This window comes from Lithobates pipiens, unplaced genomic scaffold (assembly GCF_037356315.1).
Source record: "Lithobates pipiens isolate NorthernLeopardFrog02 unplaced genomic scaffold, aLitPip1_a1.2 Scaffold_22, whole genome shotgun sequence".
In the NCBI taxonomy this organism is placed as follows: domain Eukaryota; kingdom Metazoa; phylum Chordata; class Amphibia; order Anura; family Ranidae; genus Lithobates; species Lithobates pipiens.
Window position 1 is genome coordinate 120,268,004 of NW_027507784.1, and position 27,514 is coordinate 120,295,517.

Consider the following 27,514-nt stretch of genomic DNA (forward strand, 5'->3'; position numbering starts at 1 on the left):
TAAGTGTACTGCCTCATGTTGTAAAGCACTGCGCAAACTGTTGGCGCTATATGAATCCTGTATTATAATAATAATAATAATAATACATGAATGAATAAAAACTGACCATTGTCAGGGCTGAACAATTTGTCTCAACCTTCGAAACCACCACTTGGTCTGGACAACTTGGTCTGTTAAAGAAAGTTGAAAAATAACAAATGCACTGGCTGGATCACTAGCTGAAAATACAAAAGGAAAAAAAAAATATAGAAAACAAATGCGGCCACAAGCTGCAATAGATTACATTTTATGTTTTTTTTGGATTTTATACCGCTATGACAGAACAAGCTGATTGGTTCCTATGCACAGCTGCTCCAGTTGTGATAAATTCCCCTTTTTTTGCAGGACACGTGATATATGAGGACTGCATCATCATTGTCAATCGTTCAATCGTTCGTAAAATCGTAAACTTCTAGAGTTCTTTTTCCTCTCCTTAAATTTTGGCCTTAAAACTTCTTTGTCAGAATCAGGGACATAGGAACAGAACTTCGTAGGAAAGCCCTCCTTTCCACTAACATCACCCCCTCCATTTGTGTCACTCCACCCTTTTCATCCCAGCACTCCCCTTCATCAGAATCAGCAGCACTCCCCCCTCCCTGGAACTTGTCTGTGAGTTCTCTCTCCCTTCTAGCTCAGCATTCGCTTCTTAGGCACTCACTGAAACCTTGCCTCCCCTCCTGCCTGGGATACAGGGGAGAAGTATGAAGATGGCGCGGGGAGACCTCCCGCTCACCCTGCTGCACCTCTTTCTTCTTCTAGGGGGTGGCACAGCGCAACAGCAGGGGCAAGGGCCCATCAAAGTCCCCCCAGAACCCGGCACTGGATCTGATACCGAAATCATATTCCCAGAACCTGAGAAGACTTCATCTTACCAAGGTAATAACAGGGAAAGGACAATGCTGTCACTTTAACAGAACTCATCTGAAAGTAACTTTTTTCATAGAACAGATTGTATCTCCAGGCTGGGGATCACCTAATGATCCTGCCTTACTTGCTTACTGCCAGGACAGGCGTACGAGGAGTTTTTATTCCATCTTTGCTTTTCTACAGGTCCCAGGCTTCAGTGCATGCTGTACCTTGTAGTTCTACAGCAGATGCAGCCTTTAGCCACTAACCATTAGTAGTATAATAACCATTATAATATAATTATTTACCAGTACCCACTAGGCAAGGTTACACTTCTATCCTGATCTCACATTTGAAAATTGGTTATCTGGTTTAAATAACTTTAATATTTTTAGGTTTACTTTTATTGCTTTAAATAAAAAATAATAATAATAAAAAAAAACTTAATAGAAGAATTTCACTGCAATCAAACCTTTGTTGAGAGCAATATTGTAACTTTCTACCCAGAAATCACAAGCACAGAGCAGTATGACATTTTATTGATAGGTTTATCATGCAATACACCTACCTCCGTAATACGACGGATTACCGATCAGACTAGAAATGTGGTAGTGGGAGGGGCAACAGGAAAATGGGCTTTGCCGGGACAGTGGGAGGAGCCATACAAGTGGTGTTCAAATATTTTTTCTGTATGATGTAGTAGGTGGAGCTTTACATATAACTCATTATTTATATATAAATATATATATTTAATAATATTATATTATTATATTATTATTATTATTATATTATATTATATTATTTTATGCAATGATAAATATTTCTATCACAATAAAGCACATTATTACATTAAATACAATTTCATATATTATTATATTATATTATTTTTATATAGTTATATTTATATATCAATAAAAAAAAGTAATTTTTGTGGCAATTTTTTGTAATTAGAGGTTGGTATTTTGCAGCAGTCAAAAATTCTGCTATTCCTGATGTTTATATTGATTTGACAAAATGTACTATTGTTAACATCAGCAATCCAGTAACTGGTTTATGTTTTGACAATGAACTGTATAAACTGTAATCAATAATAATGTAGCATTTAACTGGATGTTCTTATTGTTGCAATAGGAAGCATTTGACATCAGCCTATTTTTTTTTGTACGTTTCTCTTGTATGTTTAATAGGTGTTTTGTCTTATCAGTTGGATGCATGATGTATGGTTACATCTGCATTTAATATTATATGTAATATACAATTAATATTAATAATATATTAATAATATACAATTATATTTAATAAACAATTAAATATACTATATATGTAATATATAATAAATATTCATAATATGATTTGTAATCAGAAGAAAAAATTGAAATCTAATAAAATAAAATAAAATCATATAATCTCAGCCTCCACTTTCTGAGAAGTTCTGTCAGGCTGAGTATGCTGAGATTTGCAGTTCGTTGATCTGCAGGGCCACATTTCTATTCCCATCGGGTTATCAGTTAATATTAGTAGGCCAATCCGATTTATTATAACTAAGGACAGTTCATCAATAGATAGCTTACTTCTGTTTTGCTGTGGATTGCTGAAAGTTGTATGTTACCCTCTATCCTATTGAAGAAGGCAATGCGTTTTGAAATGTTATATGCAATGCTCCCAATTCCAGTGTCTTGCAATGTCACAGTTCCACATTTTGTGTTTTCTTGGATCAACTTCTTGTTTCGGATAAGAATAGAAAGTTTATATTGCTGTTCCATTGGAAAGATGTCTCCCCTTGTCCAATTGCAGTGACACCCTGTCATACCCTGTCACACAGGGTGTCACTTGAGACAGGAAGTAAGAGACATTCACCTAGATGACACACACACAGCAATAACGAGAGTATATAACTTGAAGTACAGAGAAAATATGTATTGTATATCATTGTGTTTAGTTTCATAATGTTTTTTTTTCCAGACAAATAGCTTTTTACCTTCACTGTTTATTTGATACAAAAGCCATTCATTTATTAAAGTCCAATACCCCAAAACAATCATTCCTGAATATTAGGATTCATCCTGTGAGTGGACTTATCATTTTCGTCAGCCCCGGGGTTTCATTTACTCCTGCCAAAGAGCACATTCAGGTCCTCAACTTCACTTTTCTCCAATTTAGTTAAAGAGGAACTGCTCACATAATTTATAATAAAAACTTATTTTCCATTCTGAAGCTTCCCTCCAACCACTTTGCATATTATTTTATATATACTGTGATTCTGTACTTGCCAAATATGCTGCAGAAATCTCCCTCCATTCAGTCTGGCTGCATCCATTTTACCAGTGGGCAGCTGAAGCAGCTGCCTGTTCACTTCCTGTATTTACAAAGACACACAGAGGCACACCTCCAGCTCTGCAGCTCTCATTGGCTCTCTTAGAACTCATCCCCCCTCCCTTCCTGGCAAACTTTCACGAGAGCGAGATCTGTGCATGATGTCATAAGCCTAGGCTTTTTTACAGACAGGAAACAGGAAGTGGGCTGTATAAAGTACTTACTGGCAGAAAAAAAAGTTTTTCTACCCAAAGTTAAAACAACAAGGGCAGAAGATTTAATATATAGAAAGATGAAAAACTGACTGAAGTTACGCTTTAATGCATCACAGCTTGGCCATGGGCCTGCCCAAGCCTGTGATTGGATAGTAATGCAGCAGCATACTGATGATGTCATCTTAATGCTCTCTCTTCTTTAGGTCTATGTTAATAGGAAAAATAGGGTTAAAAGAGAAGTCTGGCCAAAGCTTTTTTGACTATACTTTTTATATGGGTCACAGGAGTACATTTACTTTTGTTCTCCTGTGACCCAGAGCCAGCTGATAGTGGGCTGTTGCTGCACTGGAGCCAGCTGTACCTAACCCCCTCTCCAGCTCGGTGCTCAAATGAGCACCAGAGAGACACTGACAGTTCATGCTCACTACTTAGAACAGACCTAGAACTGAGAGATCAGCGGTCATTTGATTGCTCAGTTCTTGCTCTTAGAGCGTGGGACAGCTGTAGCATCACACTGATGCTGTAGCATTGAGGTGAGCATGGATGTTTATTTATGTTTTTATAAACCCATACTTCTTTTTCTAATCTTCTGGTGTAGCAGGGCCTAATAGAGCAGAGAGAGCTATCAAGAGTGCCTGACTATTCCTGCCCTTTCTGTTTAGCGCCTCCATTAATGAATGTTTTACTACAGATTCTATAAATGAAACAGTATCTTTGTATAGCATTTACCCCCAAATGAGCCACTAATATATGGGTCCCCTGATCCTGAATGAAAACGTTCCTTCTGGCAATGCCACACCCTCTGACACACCAAGGATGAAGAAGGAGGTTTTTTTATGGAAAATACTCAAAACAATGCAACAATAACAGAACAGCCACAGAAATTAACGAAAATTAACAAATTTGTAGAACACCACAAACAATGAGAGTACCAAGTGTCTCTGCTCCTGAACCCCAAGTCTAGGTTATCCTAACTAAAGAGGCATTACTGGAAGCTAAAATGTCTTTGAGTCTCTCCAAACCCCTCAATCTGGCCAGTGTAGTATCACGCATTAAGGCCCAGAGTTCTGCATTGCAAGTTCCCAAACTATATCTCAGGTTAGAGGGACCGTGTCCTTCAGGAGGTGCGTAAAGAAGTTGAGGCCAGCGGTCTCCTGCCGCTATGCACCAAGCATTCTGTTACTAACCCTCCTTCCGCTCTCTGGTATTTGGAACAATATTGGCTACTCCAGGCACTGTACTGGCGATCTCTGTGATGTCCCTTTCTTCAGGACTACTGGATTTCTCTGTTCTCCATTTCTTATGCAAGCTCTTATGACAGGCAGCATCTCCAACTGTAGTAAACACTCAGAGTCCGGCTGCAGTATCAGACCTGTATTGAATTTAATGTTCAATAAAACACAACTACCTGGCATGAAGACAACCCGATCGGCCGCTCTCACAGAATGTTGCAGTGAGGTATAAAACAGTAGATCTCAGGTGCATCGACAGCATCTGTCTCAAGGGGGGGAATGTGGCCTGGCCAGTCCATACCTAAACAGGGAGGCTTCCAGGAAAGATGACGTGTCCCTGCTTATTCCTTACTCATCTAGAAGCTCTCACTGCTGCTAATTATCGTACCTGACAGACGGGTGATCTGTCCCTACTCTTTCTACATGTGAAATGCATGCCAAGTCTGGGAGACAGGGTCTTAAATAGACTTTGCCTGACCCAAGATGGCCACCAGAGTCACATGGGGTGCCAGCATCCAGTCGGATAGCTCCCCCAGTGACCCAGAAAACCATAGAAGAACCATGTTCCTCTTGATTTCCTCTCCCTCTGCAATGCTGCTACTTTCTGCAGTATAGAACGTAGACTGCACCTGCCAACAAGCAGCCCTCTTCCTTCATCACCTCTCACTTCACACGTGAGGCTGCCCTGAGCCCCGGGCTTCTCTTTCTTTTTCCTCATTCTGCCACACCCCATCATCCTTGGACTTGTTGTTCCATCCAATACTTGGCTTGATAAAGGCTGTATTTTGGGGACTACATCCCCCATAGTTCCAGGTGGCTCTCAGCTGTCTTTCCCCCACTCAATGGATGGGCTTTGCCCAGCCACCCTATGGCCAATCAGTGCTCTCTTGCTGTCCTGGGCGGTGGGAAGCACTCTCTTCTGGCTCACTGTAGCTGCAACCTCAACCATGTCAAAATGTCCTCTGGCCATCTCTGTCTCTTTCCTCCTCCTCTCCCTGCATTGCCACTCTATTCACTGGCAGGGGAGAAGCTGCAGTGACAGCGGCTGTCACATTCCTAGCAACAGCCTGTGGGTAGGGACAGTTGCAGGCCAGAGCTACATATGAATAGAAGAGAGAACTTCCAAGCATTCGTGCATCCCTAATTCATAGAAGCCAGCAGCACAAGGGGTACTGCATAATAGCAGCAAATCATATCCCTTGTGCTGATTTTTGTTTTTTATATTTTGACTAAATGTAGGTTTTAACTGCCAGGGGTTTGTTCAGTGTTTGGTTAGGATGGTTATGTTTTAGTGTTAGGGATAAGGTTAATTGGTAATTTTTGGAGATGGGTGTTGATTTAAAGTTTAGGGAGGGACTGGTTAAGAGTTAGAGTGACAGTAAAAGCAAAGTTCACATCTACACATTTTATTATAGTGCTTTATAAAATCCCACTTTCTTTATTTTTGGTGCGGTTCCATGTAAATGCAATTCCCAAAGAAATTAGTTGTATCTCATGTAAGAAATAAAGCGCTATTAGAAAGACCACAGATATGTGAACGGGCCCTTATTCAGAGCAGGGGCATTGGTGCTTATTGCAAAATTCCAGTTTGACCTTGGCACCAAAACTTCCACTCACAAATGCCCTGTCCTGAGTTTTGGAGGTTGGATTAATTCACCACTATTTGCATTACCTTATAATTATAGATGCTACCATTGCTGCTTCTTCCTTGTGTCAGTCATGCTTATCTATTGGCTTGAATACTTTTTGAGTCACTGACCTGAAACAAGCATTAAAATAAGGAGAGAAGCTCTGAAAGTTCCATGTCACGGTCCCAAAAAGTATTGAAACCAGAGAATCAACATGTTTGCCAGGTACTGCACAGGTCTGTGCCACCAATGAGACCAATTGATGCAACCGCCTTAGGTGGCACTCATAGAGGCACATTTAGGGGCAGTACTGAAGCAGCAGTCACCATACTGAACAATCCATCTTCAGTTCTAAGCATTACTGAGCTCCCTGCCCAGCCACCACGCTTGTCACACAGGCAGACACAATGGCTGAGGGTCTTCAGTGACACAGGGCCTAGTATTAACAGTCCAGGCTCAGTGTAACTGCCTGAAGTGGCCATCATAGTCCGTTGTGGGGAGGCCTCCTCAGGCGGCATACTCCCTTAGCACGACCCTGGTCAAATAACAAGCAATTTCAGATTTAAATTTCTAATTTCTCGTAAAACTGGTTTTCCTTTATAGCCTCTTTGCAATTTGTAAATCTCAGTAGAGTTTCTATAATTCTACTTATGTAATTCAATGCAGATGTAAATATATATGTAACAACATATCCACCAATATTCATACCTCCCAACCTTTTGAGATGCGAATGAGAGACACCTAATTAGCAAAAGTATGCAAGCATAGGACACACCCCTTGCCATGCCCCCTTAAAGGAGAATTGTACAGAAAAACATGATTGGTTAAATCCACAAGTGCTTTTTTTACCACTACTATTCTTTTATATTGCCTTTTGGGATTTACAAATGCAGCAATTTAGAAATCAGAGGAAAGGTTTAGCACTGGGAAACACTTTTTGATGGATAAAAAGTGCAGTTTATATACAACTTTATAGATCAGACCAAAATGAGGGACAAATTAGGAGGAATGAGGGATAGAGGGACATTGCTCCAAATCAGGCACAGTCCCTCAAAATCAGAAACAGTTGGGCGCTATGGAATATTGGCAAGGAAATGGGCTAAATGTAGATGAAGAAAATTAAGCATTGGTATATCATGTGATATTTGTCACTAAAATAAAAGATATAAGACTTATACAGAAAACAGGGCCAGATTTCACTTGTGCCCCACCCCACTTCCCAAATACACATGACACGTTTATAATGCCTTTCCTAATAGTTACATATGTTTTTAGTTACACCATTCCCATTACACCTCATATAAAGAAGTATAGTATTTGATGTTGCTTTGTTGCACAAGATATATTATGGTCACACAAGCCCATTATTATCTTCCTTATTTTTTGCAATTTTAAATCAGGATCTATGCGACCATTCCATAAATGTAGGCCTAGTATGTGCCTGTGCAAATACATGTTTAGCACACAAAAGTCTTCTTAGAGCTTTTATCTGCTAAACATGTCCTAAACATGTTAGGAATATTTCTTACTTCTGGACTGTAAATCATTCCTTTATGCCCCATAATCCAGATGTACACAAAGAACCGCTATAGTGCAAATATAGTCTTATATTATAGAGCCATTTAATTCAAACTGCATACAGCTGTTTCAGGCTTTCTGGCCATCAATGTACAACATATGCAAACACCAGTTTCCATTATGTAGAGCTTGGTACCCAACCAGACAGTACCTAACTTGTAATACTGTAATGTTGTAATGTAAATACATTAAAGACCAACTTCCAAAATTTCTGTTACATTTTTATTGTTGTCTGTAACCCATTGAAGAGATTTCACCTCACTTCCTGTTCCTGTAACGGCAAACAATAATAATCTATTTCCTGTTACAGTAAAAATATATTGTTGTAATCTGTGCTCCAATATAAGGGAATATCAGTATAATTCTGTAGATATATGAAAATCATTAAGATAAAGGGAGTCTGAAAAAATTAATTGGAGGAACACTGTTGGAGAAAGAATCAGTGTTTTTATTAAACAATTCCAGGTATGGCATTTTTTACTTAGTTTCACTTGTCCAGCTCGGACCAATGTAACTATGCATATACAGTACCATACCTGTGGGGTCCCTCTAAAAGCTGCAAATCACTAAAGTAGGCATTCCTATCTAGTGATCTTGACTGGCTTCCAGGTTCCGTGCTGAGTGGCTGCACCAATGCATTATGAACACAGGAGGCCAGCCATTTGACATGGGCACCATTCAGAGAATGTTTAGCATTTTCTCAATGAATGCAACGTTTTCTCTGCTTGGATAAGGTGGAGAGGTGGGACAGTGTTCACAATACAGCAGGGCAGCTGCTCAGCATGGGACTAGGAAGCTAATGAAGATTACTGGAGTATCAGTGTCTAATGCAGTAATTTCCAGCTTCTAGAATGATCCCACAGGTATGGTATGTGCATAGTTACATTGGTCCAAGCTTGACCAAAGTGACTATGTAAAAAAAATGTCATACTTTGAATTTGTATTAATTAGTATTAATCGGACAGTAGTTCTTGATCTTCCCTTTTGTACCGAATTTTATTTGTTGCAGTCTGTGTCCCCATTGTAAAGATTTTTAGCACTTCTTGTCCAGACAGAAAGCAAGGGTAAACCTTTGCAAGGGGGAAACAAACGTCAGTAAAAATCTGAAAGAGTCTCTAACCTTAGCTCACTCTGTTCAAAACTAAACTAATGTTTTGTCTGAAACTGGGCTTTTTATGAAAGTAATATATATATATTAATCTCCCTGGCGGTAATCCCGAGTCTGACTCTGGTTGGAATTTTAGTATCATAAATGGTAACCCCGAGCCAGACTTGGGATCGCATCGCTGGATACAGGGAGAGTTACTTACCTTGTCCCCTGGATCCAGCGATGTCCTCCGCGCTGTGTGATCGAGCTGTCCTCCGCTCGATTCAGACAGTGCCCGAATGCCGCCGAGCTCCGTTCCCTGCGACATTACGACGCACAGGAGCGGAGATCGACGCCAAATTCAAAAAAGTAAAAACACACACAGTACTGTAATCTTATATATTACAGTACTGTATAAAAAAAAAATACATACCCCCTTTGTCCCTAGTGGTCTGTGCAGTGCCCTGCATGCACTTTTATATTATAAATACAGTTTTTTCTGCCTGGAATTTGGAGATTGTCCATAGCAACCAAAAAGTGTCCCTTTATGTCAAAAGTGGTTATAGAGCAGCTAGAAAACAGCGATAATAAATTATAATCACTTGCAGAATTGAGCAATAGCGATTTGTGGGGAAATTTGTCATCAAACACTAAATCTAATGACAGCGACAATTCTGCAAATGAGCAAATTTCTGTGTTTTTGGATTTGATTATATTATTGAATAATTGTAATTATTATTTATTATATTATAAACTTTATCATACCTGGGATGTCTGCTAGACCCTGGTTTGAACAGATTTAAGAGAGTTATTCCTAAGAATTACAGGACTACAATATAAAACGCCAAATTTCCATGCAAAATAATTATACCACTTTCAGCACCTAAAACCAGAACTAATCATACCGCCTTGGAGGTTAACCCCATAGGAGATGTCAACTGTATGCAAGAATATGGTACTTTGCTTCAGACACTGCTAGCAGTCATCAGGCCTCCACCAGGCTAGCATGGACCCACACTATAAGAGGCAATGACGCAAACAATTATGTTACACAAGTGTGGGGTCTTAAGTATAGGAAATTATCCCCCAAATGTTCCAACCCCCCCAAGTACATACTAGCTCCACCAGGTATAGGCCACAGACAAAGTGAATAAGAACAGTCAAGTCCAAGTCTTCCATTTTCTTGCTTTTCTTTACTCAAGTGCAACAGGAAACATTACAGTCTTTACTTCACCAAGCAGTTCCCATCAAACATCCAATGGAGTTAACCACTTCAATACCGGGCACTTAAACACCTTCCTGCCCAGACCAATTTTCAGCTTTCAGCGCTGTCGCACTTTGAATGACAATTGCGCGGTCATGCTACACTGTACCCAAATGAAATTTTTATCATTTTTTCCCACAAATAGAGCTTTCTTTTGGTGGTATTTGATCACCTCTGGGATTTTTATTTTTTGCTAGACAAATAAAAAAATACCGAAAATTTTGAAAAAAAAAATGTTTTTTTTGTTTCAGTTTCAAAACTTTGCAAATAAGTAAGTTTTCTCCTTCACTGATGGGCACTGATGGGGTTACACTGATGGGCAATGATAAGGCGGCACTGATGGGCACTGATGAGGTGGCACCAATGAAGTGGCACTGATGAGGTGGCATTGATGGGCACCGATATGTGGCACTGATAGGCGGCACTGATGGGTGGCACTGATGGGCGACACGGATGGGCACTGATAGGTGGCACAAATTGGCACGGATTGGCATGGATGGGCATGGATAGGTGGCACAGGTGGGCATGGGTTAGGTGGCACAGGTGGGCATGGGTAGGCGGCACAGGTGGGCATGGGTAGGCGGCACAGGTGGGCATGGGTAGGCACTGATAGGCGGCACAGATGGGAACTGATAGGCGGCATTGTATTATAATATATTATACTAATGGATGCCAATCAGTGCCAATCAATAATGCATGCCAATCAGTGATGCCCATTGTGGGCACTGATTGGCATCCATTATGGGCACTGATTGGCATCCATTGTGGCACTGATTGCAATCCCTGGTGGTCTAGGGTGGCATACCTTTGTCCTTGGCATCCCTGGTGGTCTAGTGGCGTCCCTGGTGGTCCAGTGTGGGCATCCTCGGGGGGGCTGTGCTGATAATCGATCAGCACAGACCCCCCCTGTCAGAGGAGCAGCCGATCGGCTCTCCTCTACTCGCGTCTGACAGACGCGAGTGAGGAAAAGCCGATCACCGGCTTTTCCCATTTACACTGTGATCAGCCGTGATTGGACACGGCTGATCACGTGGTAAAGAGTCTCCGTTGGAGACTCTTTACCGAGATCGTAGTTGCCGGGTGTCAGACTGACACCCCGCAACAACGATCGCCGCGATGCGCGCCCCCGGAGGCGCGCAGCGGCTCATAATCCTGATCACGTCATATGACGTCCGGTCAGGATTATGAAACCACTTTGCCGCCGCCTATTTGCTATAGGGCGGGCGGCAAGTGGTTAAACTCTTGCATCTTTTAAGGGTATTCTTGACTGATCCCTTGCTCTTCCTAAGTATAACCTAATATGGAGACAGTTTCTATAGCACACTGTGAGATAATTAATTGTTTTTAACTATAGTGAGTCCTCCCAATGTACAAACACTCCCCCCTGTAGTTATTTTGCTTACTCAAGCTAGAAATGTCCAGAGGTGACCATGTGAAGAAAACAAAATATGTAAATATGGCCTATAAGTGTCTAATGGTAGATACAGCCATATGTATCCTCTTTGAAGGTTCATGGTCAGTTGCGTACATTGCCATAAGCATATAACATGGGAACATTTTTCTTTTTTAGACTGTCCAGTGGATATCTTCTTTGTTTTGGATACATCTGAAAGTGTTGCTCTCCGTGTGAAACCATTCAAGACTCTTGTGACTCAAGTCAAGGATTTTACCAAAAGATTCATAGATAAACTCACAACAAGGTAAATACATCAAGTCTGATCTGGTATACATCTCTGTGACTACATATCCTGTACCGCCAAATGTTATTAGTGAGTTGTTTTATTTACAAGGAAATCTAATAGAGTCAGTCATGAAGCAAGAGACACATAATATAATTATTCTAGGGCAGCTTCACTAGCCTGGGAATACTATGCTGTAGATAAGTCAGGGATTAGCTGTTTCCACCGCTGACTCAGTGTTTGGTTATGACAGGTCCCCTTCAACACAGCAGGCCCCTTAAAAATCAGGTTTGGCTTTACAGCAAAGCTAAAAAGAGGCCAGACATTGTCAATGTCATCATCATCTTCATGGCTACTGCCTCAATTTGAAAGATGCTCGGTTTTATCTTTAAAATGTATGGGGCTTTTACTTTTCCTTTACATTAAAGAAATCACCCTCTTTGATTTCACTTGTTTTTGTGGTACATCCCATTAGGGATGAGCCGAACCCCCCCCCCCCCCCCCCCAGTTCGATTCACACCAGAACCTTCGAACGGACCTAAAATTCGTATGAAATTTAGAACTCTTTTAGGTCCCTGGGCGACTCGTACTTTTGAAATCAAAAGTGCTAATTTTAAAGGCTAATATGCAAGATATGTAACAGACAACACCAGCAATAAGGGGTATCTTCAGGTGTATACTGTGCTGGAGGCACACAACACCCACTTTAACTCCTGCAGATGCCTGTATTAGAAAACACCAGCAATAAAGGGTAGATACAGGTGTATACTGTGCTGGAGGCACACAGCACCCACTTTAACTCCTGCAGATGATTAAAGAACACCAGCAATAAAGGGTAGATACAGGTGTATATTGTGCTGGAGGCACACAACACCCACTAACTCCTGCAGATGCCTTAATTAGAGAAAAACAGCAATAAAGGGTAGACACAGGTGTATACTGTGCTGGAGGCACACAACACCAGTTTAACTTTAAGATGCCTGAGAAAAGAACACACTGTCCCTGCTTATCTAGCACTTTCCCTGCACGCCAGAACACACTACACAAGGCCTCCGTGCTGGCAGCCTTATATAGTGTGGGGCGTGTACTAAACCCCCTGAGCTATAATTGGCCACAGGCATCCTGCCTGTGGCCAATTATGGCTCTCCTCGCTGTCGGCACTGTGATTGGCCAAACATGCCGGGTCACAGTGCATGCTTGGCCAATCATGAGCCAGCAATGCACTGCAATGGCGTAGTGCATTGTGGGCCGTTTGTGCCACACGAATTTGGTGTGAACGGTCCACAAAGTTCTGAATTCGCCGAACAGACGAGCGGCCGATGTTCGAGTCAAACATGCGTTCGAGACGAACACCAAGCTCATCCCTACATCCCACCATCATACAGTTTTCCAACTGCAAAGAGATAATCAGCCCATACACGGTGCAAATTTCTTTTGAAATTTGCTTGATTCCCCCATCAACACAGACCTTGTTGACAAGGGAATCCCTCCTGCCGAATCATTGTATTATACTATACCAGCCGCTAGCGATACTTGCATGTAAGATCTGGCAGGTCGGTTGTACCCAAGTCAATCAATTAATCAACTCGGTACATTCAGCCTGCCAATACATGGTTTGAACCTCAGCCGATTCCTGGTCGGCTTTAGACACTGACCTTGGCCTTCCTCCTCTCTTAGCAATAAATGGAGTGTTCAGTCTTTTAAATATTTTGTTTTTAGCTGTACATGTAAAAAGATCAGCTTGATGTATATATAATGTTATCAATGTACATGAGCATTTTGAAAGTATTGTTTTTGTGTACAGTGTGTAATTGTATAGCTTCAAGGGAAAATCCATTTTTTGCATGTTAGGTATGCAAACTCTGCTTCCTTCTTTACAGTCCTACACTATAAGGTTGATTTACTAAAGCTGCAGAGTACAAAATCTGGTGAAGCGGTACATGTTAGCCAATCAGCTTCTAACTTTGGCTTGTTCAGTTGTGCACTCTCCAGTTTTAGTAAATCAACCCCAATGCCTTTGCTGCATTGAAATCCCAGGCAATGTTCTTAGTCCTGTCCAGTTCACCTTCTGAAGTACAGAACATCACGCCCAAAATGTTATGGCAATATGGAGTGGGGGTGTTCTGTAATCCAGATCAGAAGTCAGCAGTAGGATTACAACACTTCTCTTCATTGATACAGTACAGTAGGTGAGCATTGTCACCCTAAGACAAGAAGTCTTTTACTGGCAGGATTACCTGTCAAACAAATGGAGAAAAAAAAAGAAGCTCAACAAAGGGAACTAATTTACATACCACATGCAAGGACTGATGAATCGCAGTAGATTAAAATTAATGTTGCAGAAAATGTGTTATACTTTCTCTTTGATATCAGCATATTCTATAATACAGGCATACCCCACTTTTAAGTCCACAATGGGGTTTATTTACTAAAGCTGAAACGTGCAAAATCAGGCTCACTTCTGCATAGAAACCAATGAGCTCCCAGGTTTTATTACCAAAGCTTAATTGAACAAGTTGGGGTTAGAAGCTCATTGGTTTCTATGCAGAAGAGAGTCGGATTTTGTACTTTCCAGCTTTAGTAAAGAAACCCCATTGTGTACTTAAAAGTGGGGTATGCCTGTATAAAGATGTGTGGGCATTCTTGTTATATGTTTCTGTCCTGATAAACCTTTTCGGTTATTTAAAAAGCCTAGCTAACCTTCATCAGCTACCACTGGTTAAAGGTCTCCTCCTTGCTGTGTTGCATATTGAATTGGTCCTAGAGACAATTGAACGCTTCAAGGGAGAAGAAGTTCATTTAGATGAAAATGGTGCAGATACATTTGGATATTAAAAAATCGACTGTTTTTGGAAAGCAAGGAGAAATATTTTATCAGCAAAAGGGATACTTGACCTTTTTCTTTGATATGATGTTTTTGAAAAACAAGAAGAATCTCTTGAAAATGCATTATTTCCAGGCCAAAACCTTAAGACAAATAATACTATGATCGAAAACAGTAATCTACATAAAAATACGCATGGAGTTATACGCAGAGTATACCTTGAGTTACCAAGCTCATTATTACAATTACAAGACCTTGAATAGGTATTTTTTTAGAATCTCTGCACCAAAAGTTAATAAAACAAACTAGGCAGGGACAATGTATGATTTTGCCCACGTTCCGGCTTTTATCACTCACCAAGGGCACAAGGCAGTGGGATACTCAGTGTGCAGTTTGCTCAATACATGACAGTATCTTGCCCAACGTGTGACTTCAGGCCATAAGACTACAATATTGCTTGATAGCACTTCAGCCTGCATGAATATGGAAGACAAACAGTGGTTTGCCATGGGGACATTGAATGCTCTTGCAAAATGGGTGGCTTTGGGCATTTTTTTTGCAGGTGCTGTGCTGGTGTTCAGTGTATAAGTGGAGGAGCAAAGTCCCCAATCCTCAAACTCAAGTTATGTTACAGCAGACACGCCATATAAAGAATCGCTTAGTCAGAAAATGATTAGTACCTATGCTAAAGATTAAAAGAGGATAGTGGGTTTTGAAAATGCAAGCATACTGTACATACTCAGCCAGGCAGATGCAGGACCGCTGATAAGGCAGTACAGCCAGCCCACCTGTACTGGGCACCATCAGTTCAAAATGGGGGCCCAGGCGCCTGCTGAGCAGGAGGGCCAGCTGTACTGTCTTACTGCAGCCACTGATCCTCTTCTGCCTCCCCCTGCATCGCTGCCAGCTTCTCTTCCTCTTTCTCTATCCGGCTACACTGCAGGGGGAGTGGTCCTAGCACATATGCCCCTTACATCTGATCTCTAGGTCCACTGTTTACCCCTTTCCCCAGCAGCACTTCCAGCTTCTCTTCTCTCATCTCCTGCCAACAGTTACTGCATGAAACAAAGGGATATCTTTCAGGATAGAGAGCGAAGGAAGAGGCCAGTAAATATGTAATTTACTGGTCCCTTTCTTTCCTGAAAGAACACAGAGCGATCGGCTCCACTCACTCGTGTCCATTCTCTGCTGAAGCATAGTAAACTGTGTTTACTATGCTTCCGTTTGTGAATGAGCCGGAAGCTTCAGAGCATTTCCTATTCGTTAATCTGTGCTGCTGAGGCTGCAAACAAACAGACTGATAAATCTATGTCCTCTGTTACTTTTGGCTGGGAATGGGGGACCCTGTCAGGTAGGCTGTATGGGGCCCTGTGATGTCTAACAGCAGCCTTGGGCGGATGCAGCATTGATCTGATGCTGTATCTGTCCCCTGACATCTCTACCTTAAGAATAGAACAATCAAAGACCTCTGATGGCTCAGTTCTCAGTCTTCAGTGAGCAGAGAGCTGGTGACTGCTCATTGGAGCACTGGGCTGTGGAGGGGGTAGGAGTGGCTGGCTCTTAGACCCCTTTCACACTGGGATGCTTTGCAGGCTCAGTGCTCCAATGAGCAGTCACCAGCTCTCTGCTCACTGAAGACTGAGAACTGAGCCATCAGAAGTCTTTGATTGAGAGCTAAAAATAGTGCCTGCAAAGTGCCTTGAAAGAGCCGCTCCTGTGTCTCCAATATGAAAGCCCCGAGGGCTTTCACACTAGAGCGGTACACTGACAGGACGCTAAAAAAAACCCTGCTAGCAGCATCTTTGTAGCGGTGAACAAGCGGTGTGTATACTGCTCTGCCACCGCTCCTGCCCATTGAAATCAATGGGGCAGCGTGGCTATACTGCCGGCAAATCACTGCTGCAGCGGGTGGTTTTAACCCTCTTTTGGCCACTAGCAGGGGTTAAAAGAGCCCCGCTAGTGGCCGAATACCTCCGCAAATACGGTAAAGGGCCGCTAAAAATAGCCCTCTATCGCTGATGCCGCCCCCGCCCTAGTGTGAAAGCAGCCTTAGTGGTGTGCTGAGAAGCTGAGCCAGCTGCTGGTCACGCTACTGGGTGGATGCCATCATTAAAGTCAGGATCTCTCCAGAGTCTGGATTGGCTCAGTGACTACTAAGCTAAATACAGGTCACAAGAATGCAAAATGAAGTGCACTCCTGTGATCTACAGGAGAAGTAGGGCCAAAGGAGCTTTGACCCTACAACTTTAAAGCAGAATTTTAATCACCTGATGTCATCTCAAAATTTGAATTCTATGATCCTCAGTGTAAAGGCTGCCAACCTCCTCCATATTTTTTTTTTTGCTGAAAAAATGTACAGACATAGCACAGAACACATTTTTTACTGACAGCATGAAATATGACAGAAGCCTATATTAAATACTAAAACAATATTTTATCAGTTCAAACCAGTGGTATTCAGACTGTAACCCTTTGCTTGCCTTTATCTGGCGCCAACATTGGGGCATAATTCTTCCTACTCCCACCATTCCTTCCACTGGCACCAACAATGGGGTATCATTTCTCCCAATGACTCCAATGATGGGGCACTATTCCTCCCTTTGATACCAATAATGGGGCACTAGTCCTCCAACTGACACTTATGATGGGCCACTATTCCTCCCATTGACACCAATGATGGGGCACTATTCCTCCTATTGACATCAATGATGGGGCACTATCCTTTCCACTGACACCAATGATGGGGCACAATTTTTCCCAGTAAAACCAATGATGGGGCTCTACTCCTACTCACCACAGGCACTATGTAATTTTTTTTTCTATTCCTACTGGCCACAATCTGGCCCCCTAAAATATGAAGGACAATACACTTGCCCTTTGTTTAGAAAGTTTGGAGACCCCTGATCTAAACAATATGTAGATGTTAACAATACCCACAACAAGTACAGCCATTGACCTCATACCTGTGTGCCAATGTAATGAGTTATGGGGCGTATAGTCCTCTTTGAATCTCCTGCTATGCAACCATGTACACTAATACTACAAATCCCAGGGACCCTTGCTGTGGCCTGAAGGTTGCTGGGATGGATCATAAAAGGAGCTGAGAAGCCCCCACGTGCGCTTTTTCCTCCTGGGCCTGATGCAAGACGGACCTCTCGGTATGACAGAGAGAGAAGTCGAGGCCTACCACGCGGAACGTTACTCCCACCATGAGGCCTAAGTGGCCTAATCCTGTTACCCTCTGTCGGACATCCTGTTACTAGCAACACTTACAGTGCCTACCCATTGGTGCGGACATGTGGGGAAAGTCACTACAGAAGGCTGAGACAGAGGATCTATTGTCGGAGTGTTGCCATCTGTGTTCCTGTCTAGAAGACCTCAAATCGATTTGGGCCATTGATGAGAGAGCAAGCTGCTCAATCTTTATCAATTCACTATCACCAGTACAGAACACTACGCACACCCATCTCTACCCAAAAACACTACTGCATTGTTGGAACACTGTGCTCAGATGCCTTAGGCCTTCACCATCCGGAACCTATTGTTTCATCTACAACCAAATGGATTACAGTTAACAAGCTCCAACTAGCTAGCGAAGAATAATAGATCTGCAACGTGGAACTCTATAGGCCATTACTCACAGGAACACAGGAAGCTATATATATATATATATATATATATATATATATATATATATATATATATATATATATATATATATATATATATATAAAACACCAGTGGGAGATTAGCTCTCTCTCATTAGAATAGCATAGGCTGTCTAGATTCCATCGATCGCAATGTGGCCACATAGGTAGTTGACTGAAATATTCACTAGGAGGTGACTTTAGATCTGAATATAGTGTACACTTGTGTATATAACTTTATCCATCGTTTAACCAAAAGGAATCTGTTTGCTCAGTTGGTGCTGTTATCCCAGCTCATCTGATGTATTCCTCCCTTTTGTGAAATAACTTTTTCCAATTTGGGTTCAAGTAAAATATTTCAGAACCTTACTACTGAGTTGTTTGATTCTGGCTTTATAGTGTTAACAGGATGTCTGAACCCAGAGTGTCAGGTGGGTTGGAAGGTTCACTTGGTCATGGCCCTGCAGATAAGCAGGTAATTCTCAGCAGTCCCCAAGGGGGCCATGCTACATACACATAAACCCTAAAGGATTGTTTTAATAAAATAAAACAGATCATAAACAAGAAACGTACACTTTAACTGAGCATAGTTTGAAAAATACCTTGTATAAAATAGTTACAAATTACACAGCAGCAGGCAACACATAACACAACTTATACTGATCAGGTCTATGTAATGCTCCAAAGAGTATATGTAGCATAACAGTCAGGACTATGCAATATATATTACAGTGCATAGTGTTCAGTGTACAGTGTACAGAGTTTATGTACTCACTTTCTTTTTCAGTGGAAGGATAAAAATATCCCCTCATTTTCACACTGACCACCAATGTAAAGGGGGATTTCTACACTGACCACCAATGTCAGGACAATTGATCACTGACCAGTGACCACCAACAGGGATTTCCAATGACCACCAATTTATGGGTGAATTTAAACTGACCGCAAATGTAAGTGTGACTCTACAAGGAAAATCAATATAAGGACAATTCCACACTGACCATCAATGTAGGGGAGATTGTACATTGACCACAAATGTAAGGGAAATTCTACACAGACCACCAACGTAAGGGCGATTCTACCCTGACCATAAATGTAAGGTGGATTCTACACTGACCACTAATGTAATAGATGACTCTACACTGACCACCAATTTTACAGAAACATTTACACTAACCATCAATATAATGGGACCTTTACCTTGACCACCAATATAACAAGGGTATTTATACTGCCCATCAATATAATGGGGGATTCCTGACATCTCCTGAGGTCGAGCGGTAAATGATTTTTCCTAGCAGCCCCTGCGCCGGCCGCCTCCTCCTTGCTCCCCGGACTGAACATGGTGTTCATGTTCGTGGCTATCTACTATATGCTGGCTCCGCTCCTCACCGCCATCCACATCTTCTTTGCCATCTGCTGTATAATCACATTTGATAAATTGGGAATCCTATAGACCAGTGTAACACACTCAATCCGCTTGTGCTTCCAGAGTATCTCATCCATGCGTTTTTCTGTGTCATGTGTTTATGTGCCACAGAATGGCTCACTCTCAGTTTAAACATGCCACTACTGACGTACCATATCTGGAGGTATATGAGCAAACCAATGATGAGCAGACCTGGCCTATATGATCCCTCCACTATAATGAATGCAGATATTCTGGCATACTGTCCGAAGTAAGGGCAGTGTAAACTAGCTTTTTACCTGCTCTAGTTTTTCTACTATCTTTATGGCATGATTTACATCTTGCTGAGCTCATAAGGACGCTGAAGACACTGGCTCCAGCTATTTGCATGCAAATTATAAATATTATAGGCAATTGATCTGACAATCACTACATTCCACTACAATGACCAACGAGTCCCTGGAAGACCTTGAGTGGGGAACTACACCACTTTCCAGGTTCTAACAGATCCAGTTTTGTGAAGATGTGAAGTTTTTTTTTTTTTTTTGTTTTATGAAGATCGAGAAATGTATGTATATTTATCATTGTTTGAAAAGTTGTCTTTTCCCACAAATTTACTTGCTGTTTTTTCTTATGTACCCTCCTACAGTATATCTATATATCCTTCTTTTTTCTTTTTTGCAAGTCATCTCACAGCATTGTTAGAGCAACAAGGCCAGACATGGGCCGCAAGAAAGGTTTTCATCTGAGTGACTGTCACACAATTCACAACCCTGTCATTTTGGAATAAACTCCTCTCTGGTTGAAAAAATATTTATATGATAAGGGATTTTACACTGACCCCAAATGTAATGGGAAGATTTACACTGATCACTAATGTAACAGGGACAGTTATCCTGGCCACTAGTGTAATGAAGGGATTCTACACTCAATACCAGTATAACAAAGTACAGTAATTAACATTGACCACCAAGAAATGGGAAGATTTACATTGAGCACTAATATAACTGGAGTGTTTACACAAGGCCATTGACACTGAATAACATTTTATCAGGCAGGGTTATTTACAGTGACCACCAAACTTCCCAGTTCTGCTTACCAATGCACCCCAACCCCCCTTTCCTTTGCGCCCCAAACTCCCTGTTAATCTTTGCACTCCGAACACCACTCTGCTCACCTCAAACCTCCTTGTCTCTGCTTACCTCTACACCCCCTCTGCTCAACTTTGCACTCCGACCCCCCCAGCTTATCTGTGCACCCTCCTTCTGTCCACCTTTATACCCCATACCCCCTCTCTCTGGACTCCTTTCCACCATGACCCCCTGCTTACATCCCCTTTTTTGATCACCTTTGCACTTTCCCCACCTTGCTCACCTTTGCATCTCAAACCTACCCTCGCTGCTCAGCTCTGTTCCGCAGCAGTCACACAGATTAAGTGTGGTACTTGATGCAGACTGCCAGTAACAGACAGCACAGCAGCATAACAAAACCGTATTTTTCTTGGTTGGGATTTTTTAGGCACAGAGTACAACAATTTTAGAACTTTTTTTTTGTAGTAACAAATATAAACAATGTTTATTACATCCTTGTTAAAATCATCATGCCTATATTTTCATGACTATTTTGAGGCACTACAATTAGCAATATGTTATAGCATGGTGATCTTCCTATGAATGTCACCAACTAGTCAATGTTCTTTTTTTATATCATGATTTTAATAAGGATGGAATAAATGTTATTTATATGTTTTAATACAAAAAAAAGATCTGACGTTGTATTCTGTGCCTGAAAAATCTCAACCAACAAAAATATGGTTTTGTTGGTATATGCATGGATGAGACACTGCAATCAACCAGACTAAACTATTTAATTCAAGGTCTTCAATTACTCATTTCCTCTGCTGGGTTTTGACAGATGACAGGATCTAATACAAATCTAAGCCTAGGAAGTGAGTAGTGAAAGACTTCCTCTGCTGGCCCTGCTAACAAGTTACAGCAGTGAGTGTTGAGCTGCTGTATTATGTGAAGGTTTGCACTGACCAAGGTGTGATCAGAGCGCTGGGGGTGCTCTAGGCATGTTCGAATACATTTTGTTAGTGCTTTAGCACACCCAATTCCCCCCAGCACTACCACTATCTTGCAACAAGTACATGAAGGAAACAGGTGAAGAACTGGATGAAGAAGAAGCTTAAACTGACTATTTGTGACCTTCCTCAATAATTTTTTTTTTTTAGGAAACTAAAGTTGAGTAAAGGTTTCCTTTGTGGAAATCCAGTTTTTAAAGTTAACAATTGTGACGGAACCATCCAGTACCCAGTTTGAGTGCTTCCGTCAAGATATAGCTTCTTCCAGTTTGTACCCAGGAACCAGGTATTATAGCTGAGCATCCAAAACTAGCCAACAATAAATTAGATGCAAACTGGAACACACGGAATTTATATACCACACAACTTCAGATAGGGCTTGATCACATTGCCCTAACAATACAAACTGTAACAGCAATATGATAAACATAGCTAAGGAACAGCCAACATACATATAATCATTAAGCAAATTTAACAACTAGCCACCTAGGTGACTCCTTGCCCACCCAGACCATTCGAACACCAAGGCCACAACCCTGGATACAAAGTACATTACACATTATCATAAGGATAAACACATAACATCTCACAATGGTTTGATAACAAGGTAAAGTGGCTACAATATTAATCACATCTCCAAGAGATGATCAGACAAACAGAAACATCAGGTGACTCAATTGACAATGGGAATGCACACCCAGGAGGCACATATTGGAAGAGACGTACTTAATAGAAAGACACTTAACACAGAGTAACACAAAGTATAGCAGGAGACCCCAGTATCAGGTTGGTTTGAGCTGTTTATATTAACATCTGCTCTGAGTATCACTGTCTAAACAGTCATTGTTGGTTTGGGCATAGAAGCCCCAAATATATTCCTTGGTCCTCCAGTTCCTAAAGTCTGTGTATTTTGGGGAGATATGGACTTGAATCCGAAGCAAGACCACTCCAAGGGTCCCGCTGGCACACACCTCCCCAAGAGTAGTGCTCCCTTAAAAGCCAGGGCCCATAGTCAGTAGGCAAGAGGTCACCCTGCAGTTCCCTCCAAAAGCCCCTGTCTTATTTGAGTCTGTCACAACAAAAAAATAGGCCTTAGGATTTGATGAAAGCATATTTATGTACTTTTATTGCTTATAGATGAAATTCTACACTATCTGCCATATTTGTTATTATATCTGACAGTCGACAGGCAAGTTATAGTGAGTTTTTACTTTCCATATCTAGAGTTTATTTTTAAGGTATAGCAAGGCAAGATAGCGTTGATAACTATAAACAAAAATTATTTAAAAGTTGCTGTGTGACTGTGAGTTTAAGGTACCCTGCTCAAAAATACATATCATTATCCAAAGAAATCAAAAGAAAATATCTAATGAATGCCCATCAAACTGAATCTTTAAATATATGTCTTATCACTAACTACTGGGAACAATTTAACACAAAATGCATTTCTTGTGTATCTTTAAAGACCCAAGAATTAGTTAGACTATGCTTTATCCTATGTTCTAGGGCTGCAGAGCTTCTAATTTGTTCCATTATAGTTTTTGTCATATAAGTAACAAGATCAAAGTGTTCAAAAACAGTGAAAATTTGGGTGTTTTTCGTACCTTTTGTTTAAATCTCTGACACAAGTACAGAAAGCTGTATGGAGTCAGAAACCCCTAACACTACTCTATATACTATTAAAAATTATTTAAATTCCATGACTTTGTTGTCACCAATGTAAAATTACTTACCTCGTTAAACCGACCATTATTCGTCATAGATTGACTACATACTTTTAAGTTGCGGTGTTTAATCAAAAGTTATAACTCTGTAATTACACCATTGCAAGTATACAGTATATACACACAAATCCAGTGTTAAGAAAGTAATGTATCATTGTAGCCATCCCATTGTCCTTGTTTCAGTAAAGAGCTTGACCAATATACTACTTCACATTCATACATTTTATTTAGGGTGGTAGTTTGCAAGTTTTAAGATCTCATAATATTTCTGTTATTGTAGGTATTATCGCTGTGACCGTCACCTTGTATGGAATGCTGGAGCTCTCCACTACAGTGATGACATCATTCTAATCAAGGGTCTAACCAGTCTGCCCAAGGACCGTGATGATCTGAAAAGCAGAGTGGATCAAGTTGAGTACATTGGTAAAGGAACCCATACTGACTGCGCCATCAAAAGAGGCATTGAAGAAATCTTAATTGGGTTGGTATATTCAGTTCTGTTAGACTAAATGCTCAGTGTCCTTTGCTTATTAGTCTTGTTTTTTCTAAACCTAATATGATAAGCATGGAGAGGTTTGGCTTTAATATATGGACATGTAACATGCATTTCCTTTTACAGAGGATCCCACCAGAGAGAGAACAAGTATCTGATTGTGGTAACAGATGGTCATCCATTGGAAGGGTATAAAGAGCCATGTGGAGGTCTAGAAGATGCAGCAAATGAAGCAAAACACTTGGGCATCAAAGTCTTCTCTGTTGCCATTTCACCAAATCACCTGGTAGCATCTAATTGGTATTTTTAAAGATTGCATAATATCAGTCTTCAAAATAAGTATGGGTAATAATCTTTGTTTTATTTTTTAGGAACCACGTCTCAGTGTTATTGCCTCGGATCCAAATTACCGTAGAAACTTCACAGCCACCAGTGCCGTTGGTCTGTCCAGTGATGAGATTGATAACACAATTGATACTATTATTGACACTATTGTAAGTAACTAGTTAATCACATTCCACAGTCATTTCACAGCAAAAAAATGCAGGAATTTGACATAGTTAGAGGCAGAATGGGACTCTAAGCAAGGTAGCAGCTTTGCCCCCCTGCATCCCTTCAATTTGATAAGGACTAAAATAGCCACCGAGAAGTGACTCATTTGCATTAACTGTACTGGCATGGCCCTTCAAGTGCATTCTCCCTTATGAAGTTATAGGCAATTGCACAGCTCTGACCAGTTTGCTATCCACTTGGTTTACTGCAGAAATATCTGGACTGTAGCTGCCCCCTCCCCCCTCCGCACTGGCTTTGGAGTTTCTAAGCTCCTAACTTAAGCTTGTGGATGACTCTGCAAAAGATGCACAGAGAATAGTAAAAAATGCATGGGGAATGGTAAAAAATAGTTCTAGATACAGTAGTCCAATAAAGTACTTTCTGCATAGCACTGACGCATATGGTAATAACCATGCTTTCAATCAACTGAACCAACAGTATTATTATGTAAAGAATGCAAAGTGAACATACAGCTAGTAATCAAAGAGTGATTGTAGCAGAGCCCAAAGTTGCACCTTATAGTAGTGTAGCCTAGTTTATAGATATACTCTATAATGAGGTTTAACATTTTTGCTTTTATATTGTATATATTAATGTGGAATGACATTACAATAGAACTGTGTTGTATCAAATTGTCCATATTAATTCAATTTTTTTTTCTTTATTTCCTTTAGAAAGCTAATGGTGAACATGGGGTAAGTACTTCTAAGATTTCAAGTTATTTAAATACACCAAACACTGGATTCTACCGTTACTGATTCTTTCTTTTTCTTTCATCTTTGTACATTGCAGTGCTGCTCTTATGAGTGTCAGGTAAGAAAATTATTTAACTTTACAGAATGTATGTCCCTTATACAACTTTAACTCTTAGTGATTAATATTTTGTTATCTTCCTACAGCCTCGTCGTGGAGAACCTGGGCCACCTGGTCCACCAGGCTATGAGGTAAGGGATCCTCATGATATAAGGTTTGCAGTTTTGGAGAAAAATACAGACCGGCAATGCTAATGTTCTTTTATCCTTGTAGGGAGAGACTGGAAAAACAGGACTTCCTGGTGATCGCGGACCCCCTGGTGACCCTGTAAGTAGAATATTGCTTTGAAACATAAGCACACTAGTTAGGTATTTATTTTCACACATATTAAGACCTCAGTTTGCATGAAGATGGTAACACCAGGGTACAACCTTGCTGCATCAGTTTTGCTATTGACATCCCTGATACCAACAGACAGCTAAACACATATTCCGGAATCTGATTGGCTGGAAGATAATTGACGTAGCAGAACATTTAGAACAATAGTAGAGTGGAAAGTTAAGTTTTTATATTTTTGCGCAAGCTTGAAAAAAACATAAATACTTCCTGCAGTTAGTTCTGTAGTAGCGATGAAACTCAGTAACTCAGTACCCAACTGTGTCTCTTTTTTTCTTTTGTGAATCTTTTCTGTCACCATAAGTGAAAAGAAATAAATACATGAAACATACAAGATATACAAAACATATATTATTATTATTATTATTAGTATTAGTATTAGTATTATTATTATTAGTCTTAGTCAACAGTTTTTACATACTTAATTTTTAATTTTTGTTTAAATATTTCTGTGATTTTCTAATTATATATAATTATCATTCTATAGGGTCGTGCTGGAGACATTGGTCCTGTAGGTTATCAGGGAATGAAGGTAAGTGTGCCATTCTAGTTGTCTATAATATTTTACCCATTTTTTTCACATTGATCACAATTTTAAACTTTATTTTCTTTTCCTATAGGGTGACTTAGGTGTCAGAGGAGAAAAGGTAATGTATATACCCCCATATGAACATAAAAAATAGATAATGATCCAGAAGTAGTATCGCTAATATGTACACAGTATATGTACGCTTTCATAGAAGACTATTGTAAACTTACCATGCAATAGAACAGTCCAACAAAGTTATGTATTGATATCTTTATAATTAAGCTTTTTTTTTTCTTTTTGATCTGTCTCATTAGGGTGCAAGAGGAGCAAAAGGAGCAAAGGTAAGCATTTTCATCAACACACTATTTAAATAACTCTGCCTAACTCTGCCTTAAATTTCTCCCCCCACCCCCACCCCCACTCCACATAGACAAACAAAGGAAGGAATGTGCAGAGCTGTGCTGTGATAAAACAAGCTCTCTGCTAATCTATTTATAGCAACCTCCCACAACACAAATTTCAGGCTGATTTTATCTTGATTGTTGGAGAACTTGTCAGAAGTTATCATGTTGATAACCGAGCAATGAAACAGCAGAAAGACATGGGACATAGTGCTTTGGAGAGAGATAAGAGAACATATGTGCTTAGGTTAAATTTCATGAATCAGTTTTGCATCCACTTGAAGGATAGCAGCAGAAATGCAAGGAGCACAATATCAGCTGGAGGGGTACAATAATTTGGCAAACAGGAAGTGCAGGGACATGACTTAAATCAGGAAGTTTGTGAGAGAAGCAAACAGTTCAAAGTTCACCAGAAACAAGATACTGTATAAGGAAAGAAGAGCTACAGCCAGACACCGCAGAGGGCCTAGTTTCAGATACAGATTCTGACACAAGCACTGACTGTTCATTTACTAAAGTAAAAGATTGATCAATGGTGCAGGGCTGTGTGAGATATCTGTCAAAGATGTGGATATTAACTGCCACCTAGCAGATTTGTCACACAGCCCTGCATCAATGACTGATCCCTTTTCTTTAGAATGCGTGGCCAGTGTTTGATATAGTATCTGCCTACTACTAGTAAGCATACACAGTACAGGCCATTGTTCATACAGCCCAAACAGCTCTCACTGTCCATTCACAATAGTAAACCATTAGTCAGCACTGGGGGCTGTGTGATAGATCTACTAGATCATGGTAAACATACACTGCACCAGCAGTTGCA

At 40.7% G+C, this 27,514-nt stretch overlaps 1 protein-coding gene and 1 pseudogene across 1 annotated transcript in view; both read left to right on the top strand.

Annotated features, from left to right (window-relative positions):
* Window positions 1–634: 634 nt before the first annotated feature.
* The window catches only part of COL6A1 (collagen type VI alpha 1 chain), a 76,700-nt gene continuing 49,820 nt past the window's right edge, over window positions 635–27,514 (top strand). The window contains exons 1-12 of the mRNA XM_077448158.1: window positions 635–915; window positions 11,773–11,902; window positions 23,848–24,048; window positions 24,187–24,346; window positions 24,432–24,554; window positions 25,287–25,307; window positions 25,405–25,425; window positions 25,512–25,556; window positions 25,639–25,692; window positions 26,249–26,293; window positions 26,382–26,408; window positions 26,605–26,631. Coding sequence (XP_077304284.1) covers window positions 741–915; window positions 11,773–11,902; window positions 23,848–24,048; window positions 24,187–24,346; window positions 24,432–24,554; window positions 25,287–25,307; window positions 25,405–25,425; window positions 25,512–25,556; window positions 25,639–25,692; window positions 26,249–26,293; window positions 26,382–26,408; window positions 26,605–26,631 — 1,029 coding nt within the window. The 5' untranslated portion in view covers window positions 635–740. The remainder of the gene's footprint in view (window positions 916–11,772; window positions 11,903–23,847; window positions 24,049–24,186; window positions 24,347–24,431; window positions 24,555–25,286; window positions 25,308–25,404; window positions 25,426–25,511; window positions 25,557–25,638; window positions 25,693–26,248; window positions 26,294–26,381; window positions 26,409–26,604; window positions 26,632–27,514) is intronic.
* Window positions 19,695–20,116, top strand: LOC143925437 (protein cornichon homolog 1-like; annotated as a pseudogene).